Raw genomic sequence first — 25,697 nt, 5'->3', positions numbered from 1 at the left:
ATCTATATGCGCACTCTCCTTAGGCTCTCCCGCTTCTAAAAGGAATCTCATCGTACTTTCCCCATATCCAACCGTAGATCTCCATTTCTTCTCCCTCTCTCCCCATTTCTCTTTTTAAACTTCTCCCTCATCTTCCACAAATTAAGCTTCACAAGAACTCTCGCAAGCATGTTCAAATCTCCAGAACTCCCTGATTGTTTCTATCATAACCACCCAGCTCTAATCTCCCCTTCTATCCCCACCCCCAACCATTCTCTATATCTCTCCAACCTTGATGATCAAAAGTTCCTTAGATTCTCCATTAAATATCTCTACCTTTTTAAAAAATCTGTGAGCTCAGATATCTTGAAATATTCACTCTCTAAAGTTCTTGCCGACTACTACCCATTAGCCGGGAGGTTGAGAACTTCCAAAGAAGAAGATCAGAAGCTTGAGATAGATTGCAATGGAGAAGGTGCGGTCTTTGCTGAAGCTTTCATGGATATCACAGCTGAACAGTTTCTTGAAATTTCTAGGAAACCAAACAGGTCTTGGAGAAAGCTTTTGTATAGAGTGGAAGCCCAGAGCTTCTTGGACATTCCTCCTCTTGTTGTTCAGGTAATCTTGTTTTCTTCTGGATTCATTACAATGTTTACCAATTGACTTAATTATACATTAATAGTTAATAAATTAAATTTTGGTTAATCTATTTAATCCTTGAAAATTTCAATGGATTCCCAATTAGCTCAGTGCTCCATTAATGTATCCTCCGAAGTTACCACTTATATATACTGCAATGAAAGTTTTCCAGTGTGATCTCTCTCTTTCAAACATGCATCCATGGGAAAGTGATGGTGCCAAGCCAACAAACTGTACAGGAAACCTTTCCTTTTTTCTAATACAAAAAAAAAAAATGAATTATACCTGATATTGAGAACGTCGTCGTTTTCCTGAAACGATGCCGTTTATCTTTCCTGGCCATAAGTGATCATCCTCTGAAAGTTTCTCCCTTTCACTAAACTTGGTCATGATCTCAAGGTTGGTCTAATGGTCTTAGTCTCTCTCTTTCTCTCTTTCATGTTTTCGAAATTTCTGTTTAAAGAAAAGATGTTTTTGCTTGATAAATTAAATAGAAAAGTATATTTATTTATTTTTCCAGTTTTACTAATTGTAGGTAACAAATCTACGATGTGGAGGAATGATACTAAGCACCGGAGTTAATCACTGTGTATGTGACGGTATAGGCACTTCCCAATTCTTACAAGCATGGGCCCACATCACCACAAAACCGAATCATGATCTCCCAGTCACGCCATTTCACTTCCGATATGTATTAAAACCTCGAAATCCCCCGCATGTAACCTTCACACATCCTAGTTATGTCAGACACGATGACACTGAACTACAACCATCCGTGGGTCTTAACCACTATTTGCAATCTCAGCCGTTGGTGCCCATCTCCTTAACTTTCACCGCGTCTCATATCCTCCACCTCAAGAGGCAGTGTATTCCCTCGCTCAAGTGCACCACCTTTGAAACACTAGCCGCGCACACGTGGCAGTGTTGGGTTAGATCACTGGACTTGCAATCTTCTCTCAATGTCAAGCTCCTTTTCTCGGTTAATGTCAGGAAAAAGTTAATCCCAGAAATGCCACCAGGATATTATGGGAATGGATTCGTACTGGGGTGTGCTCAGACCTACGTTAAGGATTTAATCTCTAGTAATTTGCATCATGGGATAAAGTTAGTTCAACATGCTAAATCATGTTTAAATGATGATTATGTGAGGTCAATGATTGATTTGTTGGAGGATAAAACAGTAAAAACAGATCTTTCAGCAAGCTTTGTTATTTCTCAGTGGTCAAAATTAGGATTAGAGGATTTGGAATTTGGAGAAGGGAAGCCATTGCATATGGGTTCTTTGACTAGTGATATTTACTGCTTGTTTTTGCCGGTTATCGGTGATACTGAAGCGGTCACCGTGCTCGTATCATTACCGGAAAGTGCAGCTGTGAAGTTTGAGTATTATATGAAGGAGGATTTTTGGGATAAAGAAGCCAATGGAAATGGGTATCATTTAGAAGAAAATGGATTCATTTGATTAATCACGCCATATATAGTTGTGTTTTTTTTTTTTCACCTTAAAAATCATTCTACCTAATAAGTAAGAAAAAGCTTATATGGATATGATGAGATGAACTTAATGTGTTGTCTTTTGTAAAAGTGAAATTTGACCAATTTCTAGAACTTCCTCAGCTTTTGTGCATTCATTTCATTTTTATTCTCTATTGTCAGTTCATGAATATGTCTATACTTTTGGCAAAAAGAATATGTCTTTACTGTTATATATATATATATACGAATAACAAAAATAAAAATAAATTGAGGATCATGATAAAAAAATGAGTTTATTTAAATTAATTTAAAAATAAATTTAAATTGAAAACTAAAATTTAGTTAGTATAATTATCTGTTGCTGTATAGTGGAAGGATAAAATTAACCTTATAGCAATTTTATTTTCTGAAATCCAAACTAAGGGAAAAGCCTGTGGAGTGTGGAGAGACAAGGGAAGCATTAATTAGGCCTGCAAACGTCGGTGGCCACTAGGCAGAGTCTGCCCTGGAACCTGGACTTTTTCGTTCCTTTGTCTTGCTCTATTGACTTGCTGGTTTCTAGCCTATCCTAATTCTTCCCATATGATGTAATACATTTCGTTTGCAAGCCTAACCCAAATATTTTCCATATTTCAATGCCTTAATTAGAGGTAAAGCCATATCCCCACTTTCCAATGGGATAAATAACTGAAATTTTTTTATGCATTTTTAAAAAAATTATTGTACGAAAGAAGCAGACATTTCTGTAATATTATAGCTAAGGATATGATGATCGATCTTTCTAGCTTTCTTTATGATGAGGATTGATGACAAGTGCCGTGCCCTGCCCTGCTCAGCTCTCCCCACCATGTGCCCCCATTCGACTCCATTTTGATGCCTACACTTGACCTGTGTTCCCACAATTCCATTAGCTTAATTAAAACCATTTCTTTTCTAATTGATTAAGTTGATTGAAATTTATCAAGTATCAAATTTCAAATTCAAGTAAAGTTTACTGGAAAAATAAATAATGTCTAATATATAAAAAGTAAAATTAATAGTTAATTTTGATGACTGTAGAACTGTCTAGGTCAGGTCTTCGATAATGATATAGACCCAAAATCTATCTTTTCATTCTTAAACAAATCAGCCCAATACCTTAAATTTTAATTTGATATTCAAGACAGGTCGGATTAATCATGAGGACAAATCCAATAGAAAATAATTCAGTCCAGCAATGTGACGCGAGAGAAAATAGTTGGTTCAATCACTTCACAGTTCTATCAGCATGCGCACTAATAGAAATTAAATGGTTATCTGGTATGGAGTTGGTGCTCTAATGCATCTACATGTACGAATCTAGATGATAAAAATATATGACTCTTTAATACAGAGGTGGTTAGACATTACTAACAGATAAAAGAAAAAGAAATAAAAATAGAATAAATGTTTTATTTTTTAATTAAATTTATACACGCTCTAAATTTTATTTTGTGAATATAGGAATATTAAATTGAATTTTGAATGTATTATTCAATAATTAACAAATTAAATCGTGTAATTATTATATGTATAGGCAACTTTATAGACCAACATGAGAGATAGTGCTCTATTTAAAAATAATTACAGAAAAAAGGGAAAGAAAAATCTATTGATTCCCTTCAACTCATCATCACACTTCATTTTTATACTGGGTGCATGCGTTTCCTTTCTTCTTTTTTTTTTAAAAAATTGTTTAATAATTAGATATATTTTATTAATAAAAAATATATATTGATTTAATAATTTTAAATTAAATTTTATCTTTCATATAAATATTATTTTTTTATAATAATATAAATTTAATAAGATGATTTTAATAGTGTTGAGTTGATACGAATAACCCTTAATAATTTATGGTCTTTTTCCCCTGCCCTCTGCATCACTCGCATGCTTTTTGGCTTCCAGCACTTTTAGGCTTTAGCCGCCCACAGGCACAGCTGTCTTCACGACTTGTTCATGTAGTAGGGTATGAGTATAATAGCTATTATTTATTTAATATTATAAATCTCTGTTATATTAATATATAATTAAATTTTACGATATACTTTTTTAGAATAAGATTTCATATTTGAATTTGAAGTAAATTTAACTGTAATTATTCATTGTGAAAGATTTTTTTTTCTCATCATAAAATTCATGTTATTCGTGAACCATATAAAGTTTGAAAATCTTGTGTTGGCTTGACACCATGTTATGTTTAATATGAAAACAATGTGGCCCCACTTATTTAATTATTTAGATTAATTTATTTCGTAAAGTATAATTTATATGCTAAAAGTGTTTTTAAAAAAGTAAATTATTTTTTATAATTTAGTTGTAATATTAAAAAATAAATTATGTAAATAAGATTTAGATATGGGGAGTTTAATACCATTAAAAAATTCTCAAAATTTCAAAAATGAAATGATTTTTGTTTAGAGAAACAATTTTCACTGGTAACTTTTCATGAAAATTCTAATAAATTTGAGAAATACAAATAAAGTATTGGTATAAAATTATATTTAATGGCAATAATTAATATAAATTAAAATAAATGATTCGATTCTAATTTTTTTAAAATGAGATCAAATGAAGTAAATATTTACGAGATCACTTTATTTCTTAATAAATTCATTTTTTTTTTTGTGAATTTTATGTTTTAATAAAAAAAAATTTTAGTGGCGGCAAGATGAAGATCACAAACTGCAAATTGGGCAGGGCTCCATAGGTTCGCTATTGCGTTTTCTTTGCTGCAATTTCCAATCTTACACAAGGGTAATCTGGGCCGGCTCAGCTCAGCCCAACTACTAATTGGCATTTTTGTTTGTTAAGATCATTTGAGGGAGACGCACACAACTGGCAGTTGCTGGCTGCGAATGCCAAGCAGGGACATGAACTTTTAATTCTAAGTTTCCAACGTGATGACCGTCGGTGTCCAGACGCTCGGACCTGATGAAATCTAAACTAAAAGGATCAGGTTAAAATTTTAGGAGGATTCAATATGTGACTCTAAACCCTTTCAGGTAAAAATTCTAGGAGGGTTCAATATGCGGCTCTAAACCCCTACAGGTTCAGGTTCTGTCTAGGCAAATCGGGCTGGAAGCAAATTTACCCATAGAATTCTAGTCTCGAATACCCCTTCAGGTCAAAATTCTAGATTTCTTGTGAGATTGCGAATAAATCCTGTTCTTGTTACATCTTCGGTTTGTTAAAAAAAAAAGAAAGATTTCTGGGGTTTTTGGCTATTTACGATTACGAAAATTTCACCAGCTCTTCATATAATGCTTTTTGGCTCTTTTAGTCTTCTGTACTCTGATTCGCCCCAATGAAATTATCACCATTAGCAGTCAGATTCCACCTCTCATTTCTTCTTACAGATTCCTTGAAAACTTGTATCCCTGTTGAGTTGATAATCTCTTTGTATTTCCTTATGGATTTCTTGATAATGCCTCTGGCTTGTAGAAAATTTGTTCAATTCCAAAGGCCACTGTTAGCTCAGCAAGTTTTGTTCAGCTGTTATATTTTGAAATTTTTTTTCTCTCACTTCGTTAATAAGAGAAATTAGCTTCGGAGAACAGACGGGAGGGAACCCATCTCAAGAGCTTATTGCAACCAGCAAGTGCTTAAAGGAAAAAACCTCAGTTCCAATTGCGCAAGTGGTACTTTAGCAGGCAAGAATTGAAGATTGTTCCCCTTCTAAATGGACGGAATTGACTTTGAGAAAGAGTCTCCACTATAGAAGTTTTACTGCTCATTCATTAACATCTTTGCAAGAAGCTTAAAGGGTAAGCTTAGGATATTGCACATATTACTGGGTATTTGCACTCTGAGAGAGAGTCTTAGTCGTTTGTTTTTGGCTCTTACTGTATCTGATGCTTTCTGGTTCAGTGCTTCCATTGGCATTGCATATTAACCTCTCTGAGATGTTCATTATAATGACAGTATTAGTAAAAGATAGTTCCCGTTATTGCTTCAGTTTTTAGATTAGGTACTTCGTTAGCAATGCCTGCTAATTCATTCAATAAAAGGTTTGCCCCCTGTTGTTGTAGAATTTCGTCTACCACACTGTCTCATGCATTTCCTTTGTCAAATCTATTTGTTTTGAATTGCTTACCAGCGTGTATCTCGTAGCTGACTGGTTGACATTGGATTTGGACCTTTTTTCTTTTATATGGTTATATTCTTCAGACCTTGCTGCGATTAAACCTGCACAGATGATTTTTTCCATGGAAATTTTTTAACTTTCACATTGATAGCAAATCAATTTTCATTTTTTAACAGATGCTGAATCTGTGATCCTCTGTTCAAGAGAGAATCAACATACCTAAAATGGTTGATGTGCAAACTTCTCAACTAGTTTCAATGATCAACCCTGAGAAAGTGTTGCTCTATAGTTGTCTATTATGATGTTATCCTTCTCATGATGTGATTCCCATGGAATAGAAACTATTTTCCTTTCCTTATAGCCTTTGGCAACTCATATTCACCTAGATGGTGATCACTGATGTCTGCCTTTCAGACCCCAGGTGACGATACTATGTCCATTGATCTTATGCCAGCAGTTTTACATGCATCACTGTCATGCAAAGAAGGATTGGCAGTTACCCGTTGCACCCTAACATGACATTTCTTTTCCTATTTCTGAGTACTATATGTTTAGAATGACTAATGTTTATTTGTTGAGGAAAAAAACTTGGTGCATAATGTAAGCATCCTTTATATCAAACTTGCAGATGAGATGATGTGTTTGTTCTTTATTGTTATTAAATGATTTCTTTACAACACTCATACACACATAAAAAGAGAGATAGAGAGAGCTTCCTCTGTGGTATTTTGCATGTCAAAGTAGGAAGATATTAGGGTTCTTGATCCCTAACAGAGAAATTAGACAGTAGAAAAGGATCGGAATATAGCAGAGAGAGAACTAGAATTTAGAGAGAAAAGAATAGAGAAAGATAGAGAGAACTGAGTTATATCCTAGATATTTCTGGTTAGTTTTTGTAGTTACAATAGCTGTTATTTCTACAGATTTAGATCTATCTAGTAACAATTCCTGCTACTTTCTAACTAACTCAACAACTTCAGTTCGATTCCTAACACCTGCTAAGTACTTGCAGTTCCCACTACCCATCTAATTCCCTTCTATGCACAATCTCATCTCTGCTTCAATATTGAAGGTTTTGTTTGTGAATATGTACTGCTTCTTATGTATTCTTTTTATTCATTTCAACTGAATTAAGGTTTGGCAGTTGTTTGTGAATATATTGGTTTGATTATTTTATTGTTTTTCATTATTGACAGTTGTGAAAATTTGCAGAAAATGGAAACTGCAGGCATGTTTCTCGCTTGCAAAATAGAAGAAAACCCACGCTTGCTGTGTGATGTTGTTGTTGTGGATTATGATATGAAAAATAAATGGGATTATTCTGCCACAAAGAATCCAGACAATAGTGAGCTCACACAACCATGCTGCTTTAAGATTTCATATAATGCTGATTGCTTATCCAACAACTTTTTGTTGCAGGAAATTTGTGATAAGCAGAAGGAATTGATCACAAGCAGGGAGAGGTTATTATTGGCAACAGTTGCATTTGATCTCAATATCCAACTCCACTACAGGCTACTTGTTAATGCTTTAAATAAACTGAATATATTCCCAGATCTTGCAAAAGTAGCATGGAATTTTGTGAATGACTGGTAAACACTTGTATGTGGTCCAGCTTGGATTGAAAATGGAATCTTTATGCATATTATTGAATGAACAAATCCTTTTCAAATGGAATTTGCAGGCTTTGTACAACATTGTGTTTGCAGTACAAACCCCATTAAATTGCAGCTGTTTCGTTGTTCCTTGCTGCCAAATTTCAAAAAGTATAACTGCCTATAGAAAAGGGAAGGGTTTGGTCGCTGGAGTTTTGATATTTCAGTCAAGCAATTATGGGGTACATTGATTATCCCCTTTGTTCTATATTACTATATATGAATCTTGGAAATCCACGGTCATGAAAATGTCTATCAAGGACAGTTGACAGTACTAGTACATATCATTGTTATATTTTAATTTAAATTGGAAGCTGCTGACGAAGGTTAAAGATATGGAACATGTGAAGGTTAATTCCTTTAGTTCAATTCATATATTTTTGTATTGAGAGACTGTACTCAGCATACAGTTACGTTGAACGGATAATATTTCCTATGTCATTAGTTGATGTTTAGTTGAGAGACGGTCAGGGTTTTAGAGCAAGACAAGAAACAAGCTGTGGCTTTACCACATTAGAGGTAGTGACTACTGAGTGGCCCTTCATTTGGAAAAATGAATACCAGTAGGACCCACAATAAAAAATTATTAGTGTATCAAATTGCTAGTTCACATTCTAGTGGCTGAGCTTTGATAGGATATCAGGCCTTGAGTGAGAGAAATTTTGGTCTGAAACAATCAATATTGTTGATGACGATGGTGAGGAGTAAACCAAGAAAATGCTAGCTGTAAGATTGTCCCAGTTCAAGATTCTTATAGTAAGATTGATGCTAACCAGATTAGAGAGGCATTGAGGAGGAGGCATGAAGGTGCTGCAAATCAAATGTCTGGTGAAATCATGAACACTGAATTAAGCGGTGAAGCTTGGATGAAGAGGGAGCTGAGAATGGAATAGAGCTTGAACCAACTTGTTCCAAAAAGAAACAAAGAACGTTATGATGAGGTTGTCAATTAAATTATCCTGAGTTACATGCTAATGACTAGAATTCTTCCTTAATATCTGTAAGTTTCAGGATCATTTTGTATGGAAGACATTGCAAAATTACAGACTCCATGACATTGTGCTGCAAGAATAATGGCCAGGTAGATGCAGCGTTATTATGTACAGCTTTTTAGAGAGTGGAGCCAATTCTGTGTGTGTTTTCTGTACTGACTGCCAGAAGTAATAAATTGCATAAATCATTTTATGTGAATGAGAAAGCAATGATATTATCATCATGGTTTGTGTTGGCGTATTAAGCTTTTAATCATTTCTTAAAAGACACATGCAAATGGCTTTTGTTAGGAATTCAAATTAAGTTGCATTTACTTTGTATCTGAAATGATGGAGAGGATTAACAAGGACGGAGGATTTTGAATTTCATATTATATCAAGCTGAAATCTAATAGGCCTATAAAGACAAACATTTAGCGGCCGACCCTCATCTTCCTTACTTTTTTTTTCCTTGTCAAGAAAAGGATGAAAAAAAAAATCAGAGAAAGTGCTTGTGAAATTGATGAGAAGGACAAGTATTCACCGATCTTTTCTCTTTTCCAGTTCACTTTCTCAGGACCTTTTGCACTTTCAGCCTTTCACCATATCTTTTTCACTTTTCCAACTTCAAACAAGACATAAAATCTGTTTATTTCTTTCTCTCATTAATCATTCACTTTCATTTTTATTTTTCTTGCTGATCAAAGCCCTCAAAGCAAAGGAAAAAGTTGAAGAAATCAAGAAGCAAGCCAGATAATAAAAGTTTCAAGTTCCACACAAACTAAACCAAAAATTAAACTCAACCCAGATGAGCATAGACAAGAATGTGTGGGGAAACATGCATGTGGTATTCAAAATTGGTGCCACTCTGCCTGAGGAATGAATAAAACCCTAATAAGATTATGGAAACATGAAAGGGAATCAAACAGAATAAGGAAATATTAATGGGCGAGTGGGCAAGAAAAAGCAAAGAGAGGGAGCAATGGCCCCCCAAGTAGTGTTGGATTTTCATGGTCTTGAGAGAAAGCATATATTCTTCTGTTCCAATGACTTTGTCTTCTTCTTAGACACACCTTTATTTTTTCTTGCTACTTTAGACCTCCTTTTAAGGGCTTTGCCAAGTATTTGACTCACACTTAAAGAAAAATCATCTTGTCTTTTTATCCCCTAATTAGTTAATCTCTAATTATTTAATTTCTCCTTCACCAACCAACTAATGGGTCACTAAATATATAATTGCTTATTATAAAACACTCAAAAAGCATTAACTTTGTTATTGTAAGATTGAACTTCTCTCAAGCTTCTTTCAATTCTCTCTCTTAATTGAATTATAATTCATCAATTAAGCTAATTTCATTATATATATGAAAGTAAATAAGTAAAATCTTATAATCACTTTCTCCTCAAAAGAATTTAATACAGTAAAAAAAAAAAATACTTCCTTTTTCAGAAATAGATGTATACAGAATTTAGAAATAAGATTGAACCATTGTAAAAAATATGACAAATTTAATAAAACTTTTAGTTTTATATTGATGGTATGAGATTTAGAGAAAAATATAATTTTTGTGTGTTTTTTTATTTTTTTTTTCTTATTCTCTAGTAATCGCAGCTCTACTACAGTGCCACATGTCGCTATCACACAGAGCCGTACGTACAGGTGTATCTGTCTGCCCATCCTCATCAGGCGACCATTTAATTTCTTTTCGACGTCCGTGCTAATAGAGTCGCGGTATAGCTGGACTTGCTCCCTTTCTACCCGTCACATCAAATGAGTTGGTGCCTTTTGATGCGTCTGGACCCTTAGGGAGCCCCGACCTACTTTAACTGCGGATTGAATAGTGTACTCATAAACTAGTTTATATAGTAGGCTTTGATGAATGTTGGGTCTAATTTTCTTTTGCAGATCTCGATTTCAATTTAATACTAGTAGTATAGCGGTCATCATATATAAATTTAATATTCACTTTATAATTGAAATGAGATTAAAACAGAGTATTTTAAAATGAAAAAAAAAAAAAGTCTTTATCTAGTAATGCATATGGTGAGTGGGTGTTTGATGATAGGGTTGACTGCCTATGAGTTCTACTTATGACTGTAAGGGAACCCCTAAAGTCATCAATCATAGCATATCTTTTTGAGATTAAATCACCATTATTCTTTCTAACTTAATTTATTAAGAACAAAATTACTGCTATTTTAATTATTATTACATGGGTGGCTAGCAATAGGCTAAGGCACTGAGTTTTTTTTATAAGTTTTTAATAAACAGAAGAATTAATTAATTAATTAATTAAGATGAAAAATCTTAATAATAATTAAAGGGAATCATTCTTAAAAACACGTTTGCTCTCTAAATACGAATCTTTAAAGTTCCATAAAAGTAAAATTAAAAATTTAATAAATAAACTTGGAGCATAGCAAATTTACAAAAAGGTGACCAACCATTGAGAGGATGAAAAGCTTTGAATAAAGAAGAATTCCTTTGAGGACGAAAGGGGAAGAACAATAAAAAGTAATTTAATAATATTATATATTTTAAAATAATTAAAAAGAACATACACAAGGTGGCCATGCATGGTAATTAAGGGTAAAAGCAGTGAGGGCAGAAGGAAAAGTTATATATAAAAAAATAATAAGGGTTAGCCCCATACTCTGATCTCACATTCTCCCATCAACTTTTGGAGTGATGTGAAACTTTGTGGGGCTAAAAGAAAATGCTATTAAATTAAGGGTGTTTATTATTAATCTCTTTCTAATCTCTCTTAACAAGCAAACAAATTAAAGCATTAGGAGAGATATCATTAAGTCGGAAGAAAAAGAAATGTTATAGTAAACGTAGGAATCACTCCTTATAATAATTAAACACTTTAATTATAATTATTAGAAAATATACCAAATTAATGGAAAAGTGGTACATGCACAGACTCTAGGGTTTAGCTTCTATCTGTTTGCCACTGTGAGATATCATTATGAAGATTTTTGAAAAAACACTTGCAAGCTATCCTCCATTCCATCACCAAGATTTTTTAATTAATTAATTAACCAGAGCATATTATGCACTGACGTAATGAAAATTGTAGAGCCTGTTGACTAAAAATTTATGCAGCTTTCGTTAGTTAATATATCACAATTTATGAAAGAAAAGAAAAGAAAAGAAAAGGAAAGAAAAGAAAAGAAAAGAATCTTATGTTTTAAGCTTATCAGTTTCCAAATCAACAGGAGGTTTTTCAGAATTTTTACATACTGTTTCACAAGGATGTCCAATTTTAATCTACATGATAATTAAATCTAAAACTTTTTTATAAAATAAAGAAATTCTTAATTAAATCTCATGATAATTATATATCTAAACATAAAAAGAGCTGACTGGTAAAGCAGAACATAATCTATTGTTGCTTTTTTCTTTGTTATTAGTTGTGCTAAATGGAGTTTCTCTTTATTATGCTTTCTTTCTCACTCTTCTAATAAAATAAAATTCTAATTGTTTATCTCAAAAATAAATAAATAAAACAGGATAAATTAAATGGTAATAGAATTGATGATATAGTAGCTACAGTGGAAGGATGAATACAAGGGACTGAATCATTCACAGCCACTAGACAAAACTTTTATCATTCACTGCAAAGAATAAGCAAAGCTATGCTACATGGAACCCTGATTGCCGATTCATCTTAGATATATATATATAGACATGTGGGGAGAGAGAGAGAGAAAGAATGATAGTCATCATTTCTCTTCAAACACTATCTTGAAAGCCTTGGGATCGAAGGCACAGATCTTAATCATATCATAGAGGGAGTATAATCATCTCCCTGTAATTGCAGAGAGAGAGAGGGGGGGCTATAATGTTATATATCAAATACTGAATCTTATATTTGAGAAGCTCCACCGAAAAAGTAAGGAACAGAAAATAAATAATTAATTAAAGTGATCAGAGAGAGGGTGTGGAGATGGGTTTTTGAAGCTGTCTTTCTTTCTTTCTTTCTTTTCAAGGTTACTTTAACAAGAAACTTGAAAGAGTAAAGAGCAAAAACTGAGGGAAGTGTCGAGCTAAACAAAAGCATCAAGGTATGTGTGTGTCAATAATTTTGAATAGTGTGCGGAGATTCTTGCTGAATCAAGATATAGCTAGCTAGACTTGTTTAAATTTTAATTACTTATCTTGGGATTTTCAAGCAACTTTTAAAAAAAAAAAAAAAAACTTCTGTCATTATGGAGTCTGCTAATCTCCATCACCAGCATCATCAGCTTCAAGCCCAGCTTGTTGGATCTTCTTCTTTAACTTCCCCATCTAGCTATGGAGCTGGAAGCACTCATGCTTGGACCCAAAACATCACTTTGTGAGTTCTCTCTCTCTCCCTCTCTGTAACTTTCTAAGCTTTCTATAATGAATTTAGCTGTTCTCAGTACCATTATAAATCAACTTTTGGATTTGGAATCTCCCTGTTTTTCCCCTTTCCCTTTATGATTTGATGTACATCCAATAAGAAATTGTGTAGAGGTGAAATCCAGCTGCATGTTAATTAGGTTCTTGTTAAATTATCAAATGATTCTATTTCAACTGAAGGTTTCTTTTTCATCAGATTGATTCTAAAATTAATATAAAAAACACAAAGTTTTCTAGGTTCACATAGCAGAATATCCATTAATGCAAACTTCACTACATGTACACCATCCATTCTCTCTCTCCCTCTTCTTATTTTCAGCTGTGTTTCATTCTTCTCCTTTTTTTTTTTTGTACTTCTTTATAGCTGCTAGGGTTTGTTGATGACTTAATTCCTTCGTAATTTTCAGGAGCAGTGGTAACTTCAATCCCAACTGCAATGGAGTAGCTGTAAATCCGAGGCACAAAAACGAGACTTTAATCCCTCCTCTCAACGGTTCCATGATTCAAGACTTGGGTTTCCACTGGAATGGCAATAATGCAGGAGGAAGCTTCACCAACCAGTCTGCTCATGACCTACAGCTTGCAAAAATCAAACACTACTTATCATCAGATTCTTTCCCCAAATTTACAGAGACGATAAACAGTCCCTCGAGTATTGAAGATTCTCATCTATCATCCACAACCCATTTTAAAGATAAGCAAAAAGATATAAGTGCTGATCTAAGCGATAAGCTACTGCTCAAGACTATTTCTTCTGGTTTTGCTATCAATGGTGGTCATCAGTTTTCGCCAAGGCAAATGTACTCTACCACTTCTCATGATTGTTCTACCCTTGGAAGTTCCATACCCGGCAGAGGGAACTTTAGCCAGATATATCCGAGCATCAATATTTCAAACTTGAGTCCCTCACAGCCGCCGATCTCAGGCTCTTTTGACATGAACTTGCAGGCTTTGGATCTCTTAACCTCTAAAAGATTTAGTGGGAGTTTTGGGCAGCCTTCGCATGATAATATTGGCATATATAACGACAACATTTCTTACAGTCTAGATCGTATGCATATGCCATCATGTAGCCCTAGTAAAGTGAGTTCTTCTTCTTCCTTTCCTCCTCCTCCTTCTTCTTCTTCTTCCTCCTCCTTGCAGCTTACATGGGCTTGCCAGAAGAACAGTAATAATCGTGTTTGAATATGCATTATAATTAATGGAAATTTGTCTCATCTAATTCAAGAGCAATGCTGATCAGCAGAATCCAATTTATGTTATCCAAAATCAACACTTTTTTCAACTTTAAAGATAAATGGATGAGTAATTAATGTTACTAAAAGAAGTAACATGATTCAATCTTTTTACCCTTTTTTTTTTTTTTCTCTCTTTCTTTTCCTCTCCTTGTGTTAGTGGACAATTTGAAAAGTTGAAACCCTTTATTATAATAATTCTTTCTTTCTTTCATTTTATTTTTTGTTTAGGAATTGTTATGGCAAAACAAGAATAGCCTTCCATCTCTTTTTGATACACATGCAAGAGAATCCTTCAGCTTTAAACACTAATCTCTTTATCAGAAGAATCAGTCTTTATAGTATTATAATAATTCCACACTTATATATTTTGGTATTTGAATTTGGAAGACATCCTCTTTCACTGCCAATCAAATTCCAGAGGCAAAGAGGCCCAACGACAGCTTGATGGAGTCTAAAGCAAACCAGCAAGCTGCACCCAAGAAATCGCGATTGGAGACACGCGCTTCCTGCCCACCATTTAAGGTGAGAAATATAATTATATAGCCATTAATTTCATAATTCTTATTTAGAATTTCGTCGAACAGGTTAGGAAAGAGAAATTAGGAGATAGAATTGCAGCTTTGCAGCAGCTGGTTGCTCCCTTTGGCAAGGTAATAATTCATTTTCTCCCTTCTTCATAATATATAAGTTTCAATATAACATTTAATTTAAAATTTATTAAATTGCTTTTTTATAAAATCAAGTTTACTATTTATTTTTTTTTTAAAAAAAAAATTGATTATGAATTAGGGCAATCATTATTAATCCCCACTAATTCCATTAATTTGATGTAAAATCTTATAAATTAACAATATATCCCTTTTGTTTTGAAAATGGGGTTTTGGAGAATACTGCAGACAGACACAGCATCCGTACTAATGGAGGCAATTGGATACATTAAATTTCTTCAAAGCCAGGTTGAGGTACTTTCATTTTCCCAAACATTCTCTTCTTACTTAGGTTTCCATCCATGGCTTCTAGTTCCTGTCTACTATTGCGCCCTAGTTCTAGAAGTTTCTGACATTGTTTCTTTTATACCAATAGAATAATAAGATATTGCCATCGGATGTATCAAATTCTTTCCGTCCAATACTCAAGATTATAATTTAATTTACACATTCTAGGGTTTCCAACGTTCGATGCTATTAATTTTGTTCTCATTAATTTTTTTTTTATTTGTCATAGTGTTACCAAAAAATAAATTTAGTGAGCAATTAGTTCTAATTTAATGATATTTTAAATTTAAACTTTAATCACAATCAAGAATAAAATTAAATTTAAAATTATATAATTGAAAATACATATAGTATATATAGTAAGTGTATCTGAGTGAATCGGAGAGATTTCAGATTTTATTCCCCAATTCTCAATATCTATTTAAAAAAAATATACAAATAAGTATGGAAAATTAATATTTTCGTTTTTGCAGACGTTGAGCGTTCCATATATGAAATCATCTTGCAACAAGACCAGCACTAGAACTACGCAAACAGTAAGTTATTTTCAAGTCTTCTCTAATTAAGCAAAAGATTATTACATATGCTCGCCTTCTTATGACGCAATTTTGTGCTAGTTTCAGAATTCAGTGATGGAGGATGAAAATGATGATGAGGCGAAGAAGGATTTAAGAAGCCGAGGACTATGTCTAGTACCATTATCTTGCATGTCTTATGTGACCAGCGATGGTGGAGGAGGTGGTGGTGGAGGAGGCATCTGGCCACTGCCTAATTTTGGTGGAGGAACATAAAACTCTGTAATTGAAGCGGCATTGGGCAGACAAGGTTAATTAATTAGCGTGTAACTGCGGCTTGTTGTTTTAAGGTAGTGTTGGATAGGAATTTAAGGTTAATTAAAACTGGTTTTGTTTTGATGGAGCAAGTTTGGTCATCTTGTAAGAAATTAAGGATGGACCAAATTTGATCCATTAACAATTCAGATAAAATTCATATTTAATTTAATTTCACTCTTTTTTTTTTTTTTCTCTTCTTTCCTAATCGACATCGGCCCAGCCCACCCTAATTTCTATTCGGTTTTCGTAGTCTGTATGATGGGGATAGGTTTTCATTTTCCTCGTAGCTTTCGCGTCATGAGAAAAAGGAATTAAACGACGACATACTGAAGTGGATGATGTTCTTGTGATTGAGGAAAGCCTGCCCATCCATGTCCTTCGGTGGGCCATATTTAAACTAAATCCACATCAGCTAGACAGCTACCCTCCTTAGCCTGATATTTGTTTTATTTATCCAAACGAATTTGAAACTTGCCATAATTAATATGTCCATAGAAAAACTACCCGTATGAAAGCAACGTCCCAACTTCTTGCCATTATTTTGATTTCATGCTTTACTTGTCTCGCCTGTCTACAGCTGTTAATGACTTTATATATTTTTACCCAATCTTACATGATGAGTAAGATTTATATTCGAGTCCCAAACTCTCAATCCTCTACTAAAAGAAAAATTAAATATTTTTATTATGAAATTAATTATAAGCTTATTTTTATGAGATGGTTGGATTAATAAATTCACTAATTCAAGTTGCATCGGTTACAAAATATTTTATTAAAAAAATATTAAATTCTATGAGATAACTTATTTTGTATTATTTAATTTTAATTTAAAAGTAATATATATTAATAAATTTATTTAAAGATTTTAATAAAATTTTTAAAGCGTAAAAAATAATTTTTTTAAATGATATTATTTTTCTTAAAATGATTTATTTTTATTTTAATAAAAAAATATTTTATTGATTAAAATTTTAAATGTATGTTAAAAATTAAAAAAATAAAAAATTTTTTCAATTATTTATTTAATATTATACTAATTTAATTTATTAATAATGTAATATTTTTAACACTAATAATTTTTAATACTAAATAATTGTACTAAATTAATATTAAAAAATACAATATTACATATATGTATATAATAAAGCACCATTACAAGCATCGGTATTTAATAAAATTTAATAGGTGTAATTTTTCATTCATTAAAAATCTATATTCTATATAAAAGTGGGAATTGGGAAAATAATAGGATTATCTGTAATACATTTAAGTCTTTAAATTATTTACAATCGATGACCGCTACCCCAGTCAGGGGCCAAGCCCTCGATCGCGGCCTATTGCTCAGAAGCCCACACATCCTCTACACTAACAGGTCTGGCCCTTTCGAGCCTTGATACCAGGCCCTCCGAATTTCTCAACCAGGTCGGCCTCGCCTTCACTGCATCTCGGGCCGATCTCCTTTGGGCCCAGCTTTGCTCCTATCTCCCAGCCCTGCCCAGAACCAGAAGGAAGACTCATTCATCTGCCTTGTGGACCCATCTACACGCGCGTGAAGAGGATCAGAGGCCGTTACGCATGGAGCAGAGATCTGATTCCCTCGTACATCCGAATCAACGTAGCAGGAACAGGTGGTCCAATGATATACGTTCTGTTAGCACGTCACTAGCAGACAAAAGGAAACATATAAAAGGAGAAATACTCTCCTCTAGGTCTAAGCTTTTCCAGTTTTACAGAACCCATTGTAAACCCTATTTTCTGGATCTCAGATCATCAATTGGCGCCGTCTGTGGAAAAACGAAGGAGATCTTTTCATCACCGGAGTTCCACTCTTAACAAAACCCACTGAGATCCACGATGGCTAATCACAATGAAATCAACCTTAACATCCCAAATGACCTGAGCTCTGCCCAAGAGGGGCAGCAGTTCTCCTTTTCTAGCCCAACAACACTAAACAACCAAACACCCCTTCCTCTCAATCCCCAGCCAAGTTTGGTAGGGAATGCTCCCACCGCTACCTTATCCAACCAAGACCTTTAAACCATGGCCCTCCAACTACAGAACACCGCCCACTGGTTGGGGCAGATAATGCAACAAAGGGGTCTCAGCACCCCGATAAATACACTCCCAGTAGTAGAAGAACCCCAAACCAATGAGCCCCATCCTACCCCTGATCGCCTTCAAACCAGCAGCCGCGGTGCCGGGAAAGGGAGAGAAGAGCCGGAGAAGAGGAAGAGCCGGAGGCCCGAGTCCATGGAAGAAGGGTGAGGGAGATGATAGAAAATGATGAGGCTGACAACTATTCCGCCGGGACAACCAAATGGACGAGAAGTGAAGCAGAGGAGGAGGAATACCACCTAGAGAAGAAACCCAGACCGGAAGATGAGGATGTAGACCAAAAGCTGCAGAAGTTGAGAGAGCAGCTCTTGGCCGAACTGGGAAAGAAGGATCAGGGCCAAACCTTCCTGCCCACTTCTTCGCCTTTCTCGAAGCGGGTACAGCAGGAGACTGTTCCAAAGAAGTTTACGATGCCATCAATGACGGCTTATGACGGAGCTGGAAACCCACGAGAGCATGTCCTCAACTACAAGACCTTCATGGAGCTGCAGACTCTATCAGATGCCTTGATGTGCAAGGCATTCCCAATGACGCTCTCGGGGCCAGCGAGGGCGTGGTTTAATAACCTTGAGGCCGGAAGTATCAGCAGTTTTGGAGATCTGGCCACTCGCTTCATCAGCCAGTTTATTACCGGGGTGCCTGCGGATAGAAAGACGAGCTATCTGGAAACAATCAAGCAGAGAAGAGACGAATCGCTCAGGGAGTACGTCGCTCGTTTCAATACGGAGGCTCTGCAAATTCCCGAGCTCGATGAGGGAAGGGCGGTGGAGGCCATGCAGAAGGGAACAACCTCTGCTGAGTTCTTCGGCTCACTAAGCAGGAAGCCTCCGATCTCACTAGCCGAGCTGATGCAGAGGGCTGAAAAGTATATAAGGCAGGATGATGCCTTAGTGACAAGCCGATTCGCCAAGGGAGCGGTAGGTAAGGAGAAAGCCCCGGAGGAAAGGAGGTCGGAGAAGCATGAGAGGAAACATGGCAAAAGGCCTGAGCCTTACAGACAGCCCTGGGAACGAAGGGACCAAAGACCTCTCCCTCCTCGGGTCGCAGAACAAAGGCCACTCCCTCCGTGGGTCCCAGAGAAGCCGACCCCACTTAACGCTTCTAGAGCCGAAGTACTCATGGCCGTCCAAGACAAAGAATTCGTAGAGTGGCCCAGACCCCTGAGAACAGAAGCCGACCAGCGAAATCCTGACAAATACTGTCAGTTCCATCGCACTCATGGCCATGATACCAATAACTGCTTTCAGTTAATCGCAGAAATCGAAAGGCTGATAAAGAGAGGGCACCTGAAGAACTTCGTGAAGAAACAAGAAGGACAACGACCTCAGCCCAATTCGGCAACCCAAGCGTCGAGGAGAGCAGGAGCAGTGAATGATGGGTCTAGTGGGACCATTAACATGATTGTGGGGGGCACAGGAGGTCGGATGAGCCGTAGAGGAAAGAAGAGGAGTCGAGAGGGAGAAAGCAGTGGCGCTGAGGTCATGCAGGTCGTCGAACACTGTCCACTGGCCATCACCTTCTCTCCGGAGGATGCTCAAGGTGTTCAAATGCCCCATGATGACACCCTTGTCATTGAAGCTGTCATCCACAACTATCGGGTGAAGAAAATTCTAGTGGATGATGGGAGTAAGGTCAACTTGCTACCCTACCGGGTCTTCCAGCAGATGGGAATCCCTGAAGAACAATTGGTCCGGGATCAGACACCGGTCAAAGGAATCGGAGGAGTCCCAGTACCTGTAGAAGGGAAGGTGAAGCTGGCTCTCACCCTAGGAGAAGCACCGAGGACACGCACTCATTATGCGGTGTTCCTGGTAGCCAAACTTCCTCTGAGCTACAACGCGATCCTGGGAAGACCTGCCCTGTTCAACTTTGAGGCCGTCACCAGTATCAGATACCTGGCAATGAAGTTTCCAACAGAAGCAGGGGTGGGAATAGTTCGGGGAAGCCAGGAGGAAGCAAGGACAGTGTACTTGGCCACGGTAGCAGAGCCGAGCTCGATAGAGGAGAGGCTGGATTCAGAAGTCCTGGAGGTCCGAGACGAGAAAACAGAGGCCAGGACAGAACCGGTAGGGAAACTGGAGATTTTTTCCTTATCAGAAGTAGAAACAGATAAAGTCTTCAGTCTCAACGCCGGCCTTACCAAAGAGAAGAAAATTGAGGTCATGGCCCTGATCTGAAGTCACGCATCAAGCTTCGCCTGGAAGCCTTCTGACATGCCCGGGATTGACCCAAAAGTGATGACGCACAAGTTGAATGTCCTCCCTGAAGCTAGACCAGTAAAGCAGAAGAAGAGGGTAGTAGGAAGGGAGAAGCAACAAGCTACCAAGGAGGAGGTACTGAAGCTAGAAGAGGCAGGCTTTATTAGGGAAGTCATGTACCCACAATGGTTAGCTAATCCTGTACTAGTCAAAAAAGCCAATGGCAAATATAGGATGTGCATAGATTTCACTGACCTAAATCAGGCCTATCCCAAAGATTGTTATCCCCTCCCTGATATTAATAAAATGGTTGACTCTACGGCAGGTTTCGATTACATGTCTTCTTTAGATGCTATGTCTGGCTATCATCAAATCCCAATGGACAGGTCGGATGAAGAAAAGACCTCGTTCATAACAGAAGATGGGACATACTGCTACAAAGCCATGCCCTTTGGGCTAAAAAACGCCGGGGCAACATACCAAAGACTGATGAACAAAATCTTCAAAAGCCAGATCGGCAGAAACGTAGAGGTTTATGTAGACGATATGGTAGTCAAAAGCCTAACTTTTCAGCAGCACATAGCAGATTTGAGGGAGGTATTCGGAGTATTAGACCAGTACAGAATGAAGTTGAACCCAACGAAATGTGCCTTCTTCATCTGAGGGGGAAAATTCCTGGGGTACATGGTAAGTGGAAAAGGCATCGAGCCCAACCCAGAGAAAGTAGAAGCCATATTGAATATGCCAGAACCGACATGTGTAAGGGACGTCCAGAGACTGATCGGGAGAGTAGTGGCGCTTAATCGATTCATGTCGAGGTCGGCAGAAAAGTGTTTACCATTCTTCAAGAAGTTGAGGAAAGTGCCAAACTTCGAATGGACAGAAGACTGTCGGGAAGCCTTTAAAGAACTCAAAAGCTATTTCAGCTCGCCTCACGTACTTAGTAGTCCCAGGAAAGGGGAGGAACTTCTGATATACCTGGCGGCCTCTGAACAAGCAGTCAGCGCCGTATTGGTAAGGGTGGAAGAAGGAGAGCAGAAACCTATTTTCTATGTCAGCAAGGTGCTTAAAGGTGCCGAGGTCAGATATTTGAATATTGATAAAATAGCCTATGCTCTCCTACTGGCAGTCCGAAAGTTCAGGGTTTATCTGGAAAGCCACCAGGGAGTAGTAATGACCGATCAACCCTTGAAGAATATTTTGCATAGACCGAAGACCTCAGGTCGGATGCTAGCTTGGTCCATTGAGATTAGTCCTTATTGCTTAGAGTATCGACCTCGAACAGCCATAAAATCTCAGGTGTAACAGCCCGGAAACCGAACTGCCACCGGCACTAGGATCCAGATCGACTTAAGGTCGCCGGGACCCGTAGTAAGCCTGCTATTCTGTCTGTATACCTGTGAAATCCCATACATGATCATACATTTTCTGTAAAAACATAAAACTTTTCTTTATTCCAAGGCTTAACCTGTGCATGCACTCTCTCTGTGCTCTACCAATCCCTACTAGAGCTCCTCATGGCTCTAGGCGGATCAATCTCATAATGTTAAGCCTGGTTTTGCTCATAAACATACAACAATAAAGAAACCTACATAAACTGATCATGTGACTCCACAAAGGGATTACAATTCTTATAGTCAAGCACCATTCTATACACTATACATAAACCTTATCTCTTTACATTTACATGTCCACACTAGCTATTACAAGACTCTGTACTCTTCCTGTACCCTGCTGAGTTCTCTCTGAGCTCTGAACCTGCACAACTGGAGTTAGGGGAGAGGGATGAGCTACGATAGCCCAGTGAGTAGAATAGTAATAACATAACAGGTGATAAAATATGCTCTCATGGAATGCATCACATAATCACATCACCTCGGCCGGACGGATCAAAACTCCCTCTATCTCATCTGGGGTACCGGAGTACCATGTGCCTGGTCCCCGTAGGGCTGTTCCAGGTCTTTCCTCTGAGGGCTAATGAATCCTCACGAAGTCCGTGCCGTCTCACATAAGCAATGTACAAGGAGCCATGCCAAGTACAAGGATAAATGCAATGCATCATCTTTGTGTACACTAATGCACTCACCCTAGAGCATATTCATGATGCATGAAGCATGATAAAATATTCAGTTGTCAGATTAAAACATTAAGTTAAGTTCCACTCACCTGGTTATCTCTGAACTGACTCTGCAGGTTCTGACACTGGACTCACTGCTGACCTCCCTGATTCCTCTGGTCCGTACCTACACAGGTGGACTCAAATGAGGGACTAAACGCACTCAAGAACATCTCTACGACACTCCCCAAAACCCCTCTAAACAAACCTCAAACCATCACATAAAACATGCAAAAGAAAGCTGGACAGGGCACTTTCGGCGGCAGGTTCGGCGGCCGAAACCCCACTCCAGAGACGAAACTCATGCATGTTCGGCGGCACCTTCGGCGGCCGAAGGTCTCGTCCAGAGACGAAACTCACACACTTTCGGCGGCCGAACTCCCTCTTTCGGCGGCCGAAAGTCCCTTTCTAAACCGAAAGCCTAGCTTTCGGGGGCAACCTTTGGCAGCCGAACTGCCTCCACAAGGGGTTCGGCGGCCGAACCTTCCTTCGGCGGCCGAACCTGGTTTTGCCCGAAGGGCAGAACCCTGCTCTGTTTCATGCAAACTTTGCCCAAAAACCTACAAACATGCATATCAACTACTCCCAACTAGCATATACACATATATATGCACAAAGGGGTCTAAACCTATCCTAAACCCCAAACAAACATAGCACATAACACTTAATCATGCTGGAACACCACAAATCACCAAAAACCTCACCAAAACCTAAACATGCAAACTACCCATACACACTTCATAAAACCTTTCAAAATCATCAAAGAAGCTCAGGATCTTCACTTACCTCTTACACAACTTGAGGATGAAGGATCCTAACGTGGAGATATGAAGAAAAGCTCTTCCAAAGCTCCAAGCTTCAAAACTTGCTTCTTTTGCTCAAAACCTTCATAAGTCACCAAACCTCTTAAAACTCTTGAAAGATTTGATGAAAATCATGGAAAACATGAAAGTCAACGTAGGAGAGGCTGAAACTCACCTCTGGCTGCAAGTGGAGGAGAACTAACCTCCTTCCACCGACCCTTGGCCCTTTTATAGGTGGCTGGCCAGACCACCTTCGGCAGCCGAACGTGAAGCCGCAACCATGCAATGTTCGGCGGCCGAAAGTGACCTTCGGCGGCCGAACCTTTGCATTTCTCCCTTGTTGCTTTGCTTTCAAAACTCAAGTCTTTTAACATTGCAAAACATGAAAACAAGTGAAAATACCTTGGAAAACATATGTATTACCCTTCTCGAGGGTTCCGACACCCGAGATTCCACCGGACTACAGGAATTCCGATGCCGGACTCGAGCCGGGTATTACATTCTCCCCCCCTTAAGAACATTCGTCTCCGAATGTCCCGAACACAACATAAACACATAGAAAAGGGGAAAAACTAACCTTAAAACAGATATGGGTATTGCTGGAGCATGGACTCCCGAGTCTCCCAAGTGCACTCTTCTAGGTTGTGGTGGTTCCACAGAACTTTCACCATTGGTATCTCCTTGTTTTTCAGCTTTCTGATCTGGGTGTCAAGGATCCGCACTGGCTGCTCTACATAGGTGAGATCACTTAAGATTTCCACCTCAGGTTCACTAAGAACCTTCTCTGGATCTGACACAAACTTTCGCAACATAGAAACATGGAATACCGGGTGAATGCGTTCCATAGAAGCCGGTAAATCTAGCTTATACGATACAGGCCCGATCTTCTGCAAGATCTCAAAGGGACCAATGTACCGTGGGGCCAGTTTACCCTTCTTCCCAAACCGAACCACTCCCTTCATCGGAGACACCTTGAGCAACACCATATGCCCCTCCTGGAATTCTATCTGCTTCCTACGGATGTCTGCATAGCTTTTCTGTCTGCTTACAGCTGTTCTGATCCGCTCTCTGATGATAGGCACTAACTTGCTGGTTATCTCAACTAACTCTGGCCCTGCAAGAGTTTTCTCTCCTACCTCTTCCCAGCAAACCGGTGTTCGGCACTTCCTCCCATACAAAGCTTCATAAGGGGCCATCCCTATGCTAGCATGATGGCTGTTGTTGTAGGCAAACTCCACCAGAGGTAGATGCTGCCTCCAAGAACTGCCAAAGTCTAACACACACATTCTCAGCATATCTTCAATGGTCTGGATGGTTCTCTCAGACTGACCGTCTGTCTGTGGATGGAAAGCAGTGCTGAAATCCAACCTTGTGCCCATTTCCGTTTGCAGACTCCGCCAAAACCTGGAGGTGAACTGAGGTCCTCGATCTGATACTATCGACACTGGAACTCCATGCAACCTTACTATCTCGTCTACATACACCTGCGCCAACTTGTCCACAGAGTAGTTACTCCTGACTGGAATGAAGTGAGCAGATTTAGTGAGTCTATCCACAATCACCCAGATGGAGTCTAGTCTGTTAGACGTCGCCGGTAAGCCCACTACAAAATCCATCGCTATGTTCTCCCATTTCCATTCTGGAATCGGCAGTGGGTTAAGCATTCCAGCCGGCTTCTGGTGCTCTAACTTCACCCTTTGACATGTCTCGCAGGCTGACACGAACTGTGCCACTTCTCTCTTCATTGCTGGCCGCCAATACACCTTTCTCAGATCTTGATACATCTTGGTGGCTCCCGGGTGAATGCTATACCTCGCATTATGAGCTTCCCTCATAATGTCTGCCTTCAAACTGCTATCATCTGGTACACATAACCTCTTACCGTGCCGAAGAATCCCCTCACTATCAAATCTGAACTCTGCACTGTTGCCCGACTGAACAGTCCTGGCAATCTTCACTAACTCGGGGTCTTCGTGCTGTTTCAGAGCCACTTGCTCTAGAAACACTGGTGTCACTCTCATCTGTGCGATCAAAACACCTGTACCAGATAACTGCAACTGTACCCCGTCTTCCACGAGCTTGTAGAAATCCTTCACCACCGGTCTTCTCTCTACTGCAATGTGGGATAAACTGCCAAGTGACTTTCGGCTTAAGGCATCAGCTACAACATTCGCCTTGCCCGGA

General features: G+C 37.9%; 3 protein-coding genes and 1 long non-coding RNA gene across 11 annotated transcripts; all 4 read left to right on the top strand.

Moving 5' to 3' along the window:
• On the top strand, nucleotides 1-2,249 carry LOC110606338 (alcohol acyltransferase 9). The gene is made up of 2 exons (XM_021745094.2): nucleotides 1-597; nucleotides 1,154-2,249. The coding sequence occupies exons 1-2, from the start codon at nucleotides 169-171 to the stop codon at nucleotides 2,078-2,080; spliced, it is 1,356 nt and encodes a 451-aa protein (XP_021600786.2). The 5' UTR covers nucleotides 1-168; the 3' UTR covers nucleotides 2,081-2,249.
• A 2,763-nt stretch (nucleotides 2,250-5,012) lies between these two features.
• On the top strand, nucleotides 5,013-9,697 carry LOC110606400. 2 transcript variants are annotated; one of them, XR_006349329.1, is made up of 3 exons: nucleotides 5,018-7,544; nucleotides 7,619-7,791; nucleotides 7,884-9,697. It is a non-coding gene; the product is annotated as an uncharacterized LOC110606400 (long non-coding RNA). The 2 variants fall into 2 exon arrangements; XR_006349328.1 differs by lacking the exon at nucleotides 7,884-9,697 and having other exon boundaries at nucleotides 5,013-7,544; nucleotides 7,619-7,876.
• A 2,776-nt stretch (nucleotides 9,698-12,473) lies between these two features.
• On the top strand, nucleotides 12,474-16,455 carry LOC110606308 (transcription factor bHLH110). Of its 7 annotated transcripts, XM_043952892.1 has the most exons (8): nucleotides 12,475-12,896; nucleotides 13,005-13,168; nucleotides 13,623-14,298; nucleotides 14,841-14,975; nucleotides 15,023-15,103; nucleotides 15,350-15,415; nucleotides 15,922-15,984; nucleotides 16,066-16,455. In XM_043952892.1, the coding sequence occupies exons 2-8, from the start codon at nucleotides 13,041-13,043 to the stop codon at nucleotides 16,237-16,239; spliced, it is 1,323 nt and encodes a 440-aa protein (XP_043808827.1). In that variant the 5' UTR covers nucleotides 12,475-12,896; nucleotides 13,005-13,040; the 3' UTR covers nucleotides 16,240-16,455. The 7 variants fall into 7 exon arrangements, with proteins under 7 accessions (XP_043808828.1, XP_043808827.1, XP_043808831.1 ...); XM_043952893.1 differs by having other exon boundaries at nucleotides 12,474-13,168; nucleotides 16,072-16,455; XM_043952896.1 differs by lacking the exon at nucleotides 13,005-13,168.
• Nucleotides 16,456-19,514: 3,059 nt separating this feature from the next.
• Nucleotides 19,515-21,802, top strand: LOC110606811. Its single transcript, XM_043953499.1, has 2 exons — nucleotides 19,515-20,362; nucleotides 21,724-21,802. Exons 1-2 carry the CDS (start codon nucleotides 19,515-19,517, stop codon nucleotides 21,800-21,802), a joined length of 927 nt encoding a protein of 308 aa, XP_043809434.1.
• Nucleotides 21,803-25,697: the final 3,895 nt, after the last annotated feature.

Source organism: Manihot esculenta, chromosome 18, assembly GCF_001659605.2.
Source record: "Manihot esculenta cultivar AM560-2 chromosome 18, M.esculenta_v8, whole genome shotgun sequence".
Taxonomy (NCBI): Eukaryota; Viridiplantae; Streptophyta; class Magnoliopsida; order Malpighiales; family Euphorbiaceae; genus Manihot; species Manihot esculenta.
The sequence above is the reverse complement of the archived record's forward strand: the minus strand, read 5'-3'. Positions and strand labels throughout refer to the sequence as shown.

What these genes read in the sequence shown, in the direction of transcription:
- LOC110606338 (XM_021745094.2), top strand. Translation starts at nt 169, where the DNA reads ATGTTCAAATCTCCAGAACTCCCTGATTGTTTCTATCATAACCACCCA. An exon ending in TTCCTCCTCTTGTTGTTCAG is followed by an intron (nt 598 to 1,153) that starts GTAATCTTGTTT and finishes TACTAATTGTAG; the next exon opens with GTAACAAATCTACGATGTGG.
- LOC110606308 (XM_043952892.1), top strand. Translation starts at nt 13,041, where the DNA reads ATGGAGTCTGCTAATCTCCATCACCAGCATCATCAGCTTCAAGCCCAG. An exon ending in CATCATGTAGCCCTAGTAAA is followed by an intron (nt 14,299 to 14,840) that starts GTGAGTTCTTCT and finishes TGAATTTGGAAG; the next exon opens with ACATCCTCTTTCACTGCCAA. An exon ending in GCACTAGAACTACGCAAACA is followed by an intron (nt 15,985 to 16,065) that starts GTAAGTTATTTT and finishes ATTTTGTGCTAG; the next exon opens with TTTCAGAATTCAGTGATGGA.
- LOC110606811 (XM_043953499.1), top strand. Translation starts at nt 19,515, where the DNA reads ATGGCCGTCCAAGACAAAGAATTCGTAGAGTGGCCCAGACCCCTGAGA. An exon ending in CAGGAGGAAGCAAGGACAGT is followed by an intron (nt 20,363 to 21,723) that starts GTACTTGGCCAC and finishes TCCTACTGGCAG; the next exon opens with TCCGAAAGTTCAGGGTTTAT.